The sequence below is a fragment of the Myotis davidii genome, unplaced genomic scaffold (assembly GCF_000327345.1).
Source record: "Myotis davidii unplaced genomic scaffold, ASM32734v1 scaffold539, whole genome shotgun sequence".
In the NCBI taxonomy this organism is placed as follows: Eukaryota; Metazoa; Chordata; class Mammalia; order Chiroptera; family Vespertilionidae; genus Myotis; species Myotis davidii.
Window position 1 is genome coordinate 317,389 of NW_006290028.1, and position 5,430 is coordinate 322,818.

Sequence of the window (5,430 nt, forward strand, 5' to 3'; positions counted from 1 at the left end):
CCATGCTGACAAGGGCCCTCTACCTGGTGGGCAGGTTTTGTGATCAGCCCATTCTGTAGATGAGAACACAGCCTGAGAGGCTCTGTGACTTGTCCGAGATCAGACAGCTAAGTACACGGCAGGGTCAGCGCTTAGTGTAGGCCTGTCTGGCACCACCTGCTCTACGAGCTCCACTCAGGGATGTGGTAGGGCTGGGCACTGTGGCCCTGGCATCTGCCCTTCCACTCTCCAGCCTCTAGCCCCTCTCTCTTCCTTCCCAGCCCCCTCATCCCAGCGGGACAATAGACTCGTTCCTTGGCCCTTGTATATAATTTCAATAATTATTGCCTACATAATGAACCCTTTATACAAATCCCTGATCTATGGGGTTCAGACAGCTTCCAACCCCCGCCCCGCCCCCTTGGCGCTATAAACGAGCTGGGCTGGGGGCCCAGGAAAGCCAGGCCGCCCCGCAGCAGCTCCCTCCCTGTACTCCGTGCCCTGGAGCTGATGGGCCGATGGGCCCTGCTGGGGAGCCGATGGGCCCTGGCGGGGAGCCGTAGGTGCAGGACGCTGAGGGGCCATGGGGCAGGCGCTTTCCTGCACACCGAGAGGTCAGCTGGACTTGGGAGGTGGTGAGAGGGAGCGCTGGGCTGGGGTGTGGCTAAGGGCGACCATTTGAGGGTGTCCTGATGCCTCCTGCTCTGACCCCCAGAGCTCCTCGGCTCCACAAAGAGACTCAACGTCAACTACCAGGACGCTGATGGGTGAGTGAGCCGCACCTCCCGGGAGCTGTGCCGTGGGGGAGGGACGGATGGGAAGGACCTGGGGCCTAGAGCCCCTTCCCCTCTCAAACTTGGCCCTTGAAGTGTGTTTGCTGAAAGCTCTGGGCCTGCCTGTATAGGATGGGAGGGAGGGGTCCTGCCCCTGAGAGAGGGGAGGGGCCCTGGTGCCTCTCTGAGGGGCCTCCTTGGGTCAGATTCCTGCCGGGCCCCCTTTTCTCCCCAGAGGATAGGAGCCCTCAGGCTCCTGCTCCCACGGCCCCCTCCCCTGGGCCGGCTGGGGGGGCAGGCCAGACAAACAGTCCTCTCAGCCCAGACACTGAGCCCTTTCATGCCGCTGCCCGGCTGCTCTGCGCTCCCACGGCCCGGGGGGGTCCCACAGTGGGCAAGTAACCCAGCCCTGCTGGCCCCCAGGATGGGCCTGGTGTGGAAGACAAGGACTTGGGGGGGTAGGGGCTGCCCGTTGACACCCCCACCATGTGTCCCACCGCGCCAGGTTCTCTGCCCTGCACCACGCCGCCTTGGGGGGCAGCCTGGAGCTCATTGCCTTGCTGCTGGAGGCTCAGGCCACTGTGGACATCAAGGACAGCAATGGTGAGACCCCCAGGGAGCCCGCTACCCGACCCTGCGGCCGGAGCTTGCTTCCGCTACAGCGCAGCAATGCTAATAGCTGTTGGCATCGTTTCTCTGGGCTTGCCAATGCTTCACCTCTTCAGTCTCCATCACATGTGGGGTAGCGGGTGGTACTGACGTCCCAGTGTCCAGGGGAGGGGGTTGAGATTAGGTCACTGCCAGGAGGTCACCCATGGTGGGCAAGGTACGGCCGGACCGCTTGCTTACCCAGCCCCGGTGCAGCCAGCATCGCTCGTGTCAGTCTGTCTCCCTTCCAGCTGGGGTGGCTCCAGACCCTGCTCGGTTCCCTCCCCGGACCCCACACCGACCAGGCCCCCCCTCAGAAGCCCCTTCCCTCCTGCAGGCATGCGCCCGCTGCACTATGCCGCCTGGCAGGGCCGGCTGGAGCCCGTGCGGCTGCTGCTGAAAAAATGAGCCCGCCCGCCCGCCCACGGGCGCTGGGGCAGGGGCCGGGGCTGGCACTGAGGGGCTGGCCAGGCCAGACCCCTCACTCGGCTCCCCTTCCCCCCCAGTCAGAAATGCTCCTCCAGCACCAGTCCAACCCCTGCCTGGTCAACAAGGCCAAGAAGACGCCCCTGGACCTGGCCTGCGAGTTCGGGCGGCTCAAGGTGAGGCCGCGGCCCTTGGGGGGCTGGTTCTGGGCGTCTGGGGAGGTCTCAAGAGGAGGCTCTACCTGGGTGCTGATTTCTGCAGGTGGCCCAGCTGCTACTGAACAGCCACTTATGTGTGGCCCTGCTGGAGGGCGAGGCCAAGGACCCGTGTGATCCCAACTACACCACACCCTTGCACTTGGCTGCCAAGAACGGCCACAGGGAGGTCATCAGGTACCCATCGCTCCTCCCACCTTCATTTCCTCATCCCCTTCCTGGGGGGCCAGCAGTGTCCCCTTGGTGCCCTGCCCTGCTGCCCTCTTCACCTTTGCCCCAGCAATTGGCTTCCTCTCCTGCCCCCACCACCCTGTGACTCCCCTGCCTCCACAGGCAGCTGCTGAGAGCGGGGATTGAGATCAACCGCCAGACCAAAACGGGCACGGCGCTGCACGAGGCCGCGCTGTACGGCAAGACCGAGGTGGTGCGGCTGCTCCTGGAGGTGGGTGTGGGCACCTGGTCATCCCGCAGGTGCCCACAGAGCCCACCAGAGGCCGGGTCTGAGGCCGGCTGTGGAGGCTGTGAGCGGTGTCCCTCACCAACATGGGGGCCAAGTGGCTGGAGAGCAGATGGACCTGCTGGCTCAAGCCCCACTTCTGCCCCTTACCAAGTGACCTTGAGCTCGTCCTTGACCCTACCTCTGAGCTTCCTCGTCCTCATCTGTAAAATAAGGAAACAGTACCTGCCTCCTGGTAGTCGTGAGGATTGTGGGAAATGACCAGCGAGGTGCTTAGTGCACGCTCACTCCGCACTGTGTCCCCAGGGCGGGGTGGACGTGAACATTCGCAACACGTACAACCAGACGGCACTGGACATCGTGAATCAGTTCACCACCTCCCAGGCCAGCCGGGAGATCAAGCAGCTGCTGCGGGGTGAGTGTGGGGGAGACCCCGCCCAGGGGGCCTCCAGGGGGTACTGGGAAGCAGGGGTGGAGTCACACTCCCAGGCTGGGTCTAGTCAGGGAGAGTGCTGTGGGGATGATGAGGCAGGGACCTGGGAGGGGCCTGGAGAGGACAGCAGGGGTAGGAAGACGTCCTGGGGACCGAGGTGACACTGTCCTCCCCCTCCTCTTAGAGGCCTCGGGGATCCTGAAGGTTCGAGCGCTCAAGGACTTCTGGAACCTCCATGATCCCACTGCCCTCAATGTCCGGGCAGGGGATGTCATTACGGTGAGGGCCTGGTGCAGGCATTCCTTTGCGAATATAAGTGGTCACGGTCACTTAACTTGATGGGGACCTACTGTGCTAAGGCGTTTATATGATTATGTCGTTGATTTTCCAGTCCAGGTGAGGTAGGCGCTATCTCCTTTCCCTTTGTAGAGACAAAATTGAGGCTTAGCAAAGTTAATGTGACTTCCCAAGGCCACATGGCTAGCAAGCAGCGGAGCTGGGATTTTAACCGGGCTGATGCCAGGACTTTTATTTGTATGTTCTAGAAGCACACGGGGGACTGGGCTGGATGCTGACAGCAGGCACAGAACTGTGGCATTAGAGACCAGCTTCTTGGGGGTGGGGGACCGCAGCTACAGGGCTGGCCGCCTGCCCTGGCTGGATGCGGGAAGTAACCATTGCCTCCCCCTCCCCCATCTGCCACAGGTGCTAGAGCAGCATCCTGATGGCCGCTGGAAGGGCCACATCCACGAGAGCCAGAGGGGCACCGACCGTGTGGGCTATTTCCCCCCGGGTATCGTCGAGGTGGTCAGCAAGCGGGTGGGCATCCTTGCGCCCCGCCTCCCCTCTGCACCCACACCCCTGCGCCCGAACTTTTCTCGGACACCACAGCCCCCGGCTGACGACTCCCTGCACCCTCTCACCTATGGCCAGCTCCCTCGGGTGGGCCTCAGCCCAGACAGCCCAGGTACATCCTCCCGGAGGGCAGCCTGGCACCAGGGTGGGCGTCTGCCAGTCAGCTGTTGGCAGGGCCAACTGGGACTCTAACCCCTTTGCTTGTGCCTTTCCAGCAGGTGACAGGAATAGCGTGGGTAGTGAGGGCAGTGTGGGCAGTATCCGCAGTGCTGGCAGCGGGCAGAGTTCTGAGGGCACCAACGGCCACGGCACTGGGCTCCTGATTGAGAACGCCCAGGTACGAGGGAGGGGGCGTTGACGGGGCAGGGCTCCCCCTCCTGCTGCCACTTCCCCGAACACTGAGTCGCTCCTTCCCTGTGTGCAGCCGCTTCCCTCTGCCGGAGAGGACCAGGGGCTGCCGGGACTGCACCCCCCATCCCTGGCAGGTAGGAAAGGTAAATGGGACCTGGATGGGCTGGGAGAGGTGCAGGTGAGGCGGCTGAGGGCTTGGCACCCCTTCATCCTGCCACCCCTGATTCCATTTCTGTCCTTCCTTAAAGGCAGCCTGAGCCACCGCCCTCTGGCCAACTGTCACTCTGGGGAGCAGCTCTTCACCCAGGACGTGAGGCCGGAGCAGCTGCTGGAGGGGAAGGTGAGGCCTCCACTGGGCAGGGGGCTGTATGGGCCTCAGTATGGACTTAAGTCCCTTCTCAGGCCACTCAGGCCAGGCCCCTAGGGGCGGCTGGGCGGCTGGCTGGGCCCTGGCCCCTGCTCAGCACACTCGGCTCATTAATGTCAGCCCTATCCCGACCTCAGGATGCCCAGGCCATTTACAACTGGCTCAGTGAGTTCCAGCTGGAGGGCTATACCGCCCACTTCCTGCAGGCCGGCTACGACGTGCCAACCATCAGCCGCATGACGCCCGAGGTGGGTGCCCCGTGGGCGGGCGGGGGAGGGCCCAGGAGGCAGAGCAGGGGCTAATGGCACCACTCTGGGGCAGGACCTGACGGCCATCGGGGTGACCAAGCCTGGGCACAGAAAGAAGATCGCCTCCGAGATCGCCCAGCTCAGCATCACCGAGTGGCTGCCCAACTACATCCCGGTGAGTGGGCGGCCGCACGCGCTCCCACCCTCAGCCGTGGCTGCGGCGCCTCCTGTCCTGGGCCGAGGCTGGGGGGGAGCCCGCTCCGACAGCGCCGGTGCTCTTGCAGGCGGACCTGCTGGAGTGGCTGTGCGCGCTGGGGCTGCCGCAGTACCACAAGAAGCTGCTGAGCAGCGGCTACGACTCCATGGGGCTGGTGGCCGACCTCACCTGGGAGGAGCTGCAGGAAATCGGCGTCAACAAGCTTGGTGAGCCCGCTGCACTGGGGCCTCTGGCCAGGCGCCCACCTGCCGCCCAGGGTCTTCCAAATGTTGTCAGGGTCCAGCCCAGAAGGGAGAACGGTTTGGAGAGGAGCTGGGGTGACCCTGTGCGGCCCGCTAACCCTGCCACCGTATCACCCTCAGGTCATCAGAAGAAGCTCATGCTGGGAGTGAAGCGTCTGGCCGAGCTCCGGCGGGGCCTGCTGCATGGGGAGGCCGCAGGCGAGGGCGGCCGCCGGCTGG

General features: G+C 64.0%; 1 protein-coding gene across 1 annotated transcript in view; it reads left to right on the top strand.

Moving 5' to 3' along the window:
- The window catches only part of CASKIN2 (CASK interacting protein 2), a 24,778-nt gene that overhangs the window by 16,481 nt on the left and 2,867 nt on the right, over positions 1-5,430 (top strand). Inside the window, 16 exon segments of the mRNA XM_015563307.1 lie at positions 695-746; positions 1,258-1,355; positions 1,738-1,836; positions 1,872-2,002; positions 2,088-2,218; positions 2,375-2,483; positions 2,805-2,913; positions 3,116-3,210; positions 3,637-3,898; positions 4,002-4,123; positions 4,211-4,271; positions 4,386-4,477; positions 4,642-4,752; positions 4,826-4,927; positions 5,037-5,175; positions 5,332-5,425. Coding sequence (XP_015418793.1) covers positions 695-746; positions 1,258-1,355; positions 1,738-1,836; positions 1,872-2,002; positions 2,088-2,218; positions 2,375-2,483; positions 2,805-2,913; positions 3,116-3,210; positions 3,637-3,898; positions 4,002-4,123; positions 4,211-4,271; positions 4,386-4,477; positions 4,642-4,752; positions 4,826-4,927; positions 5,037-5,175; positions 5,332-5,425 — 1,807 coding nt within the window.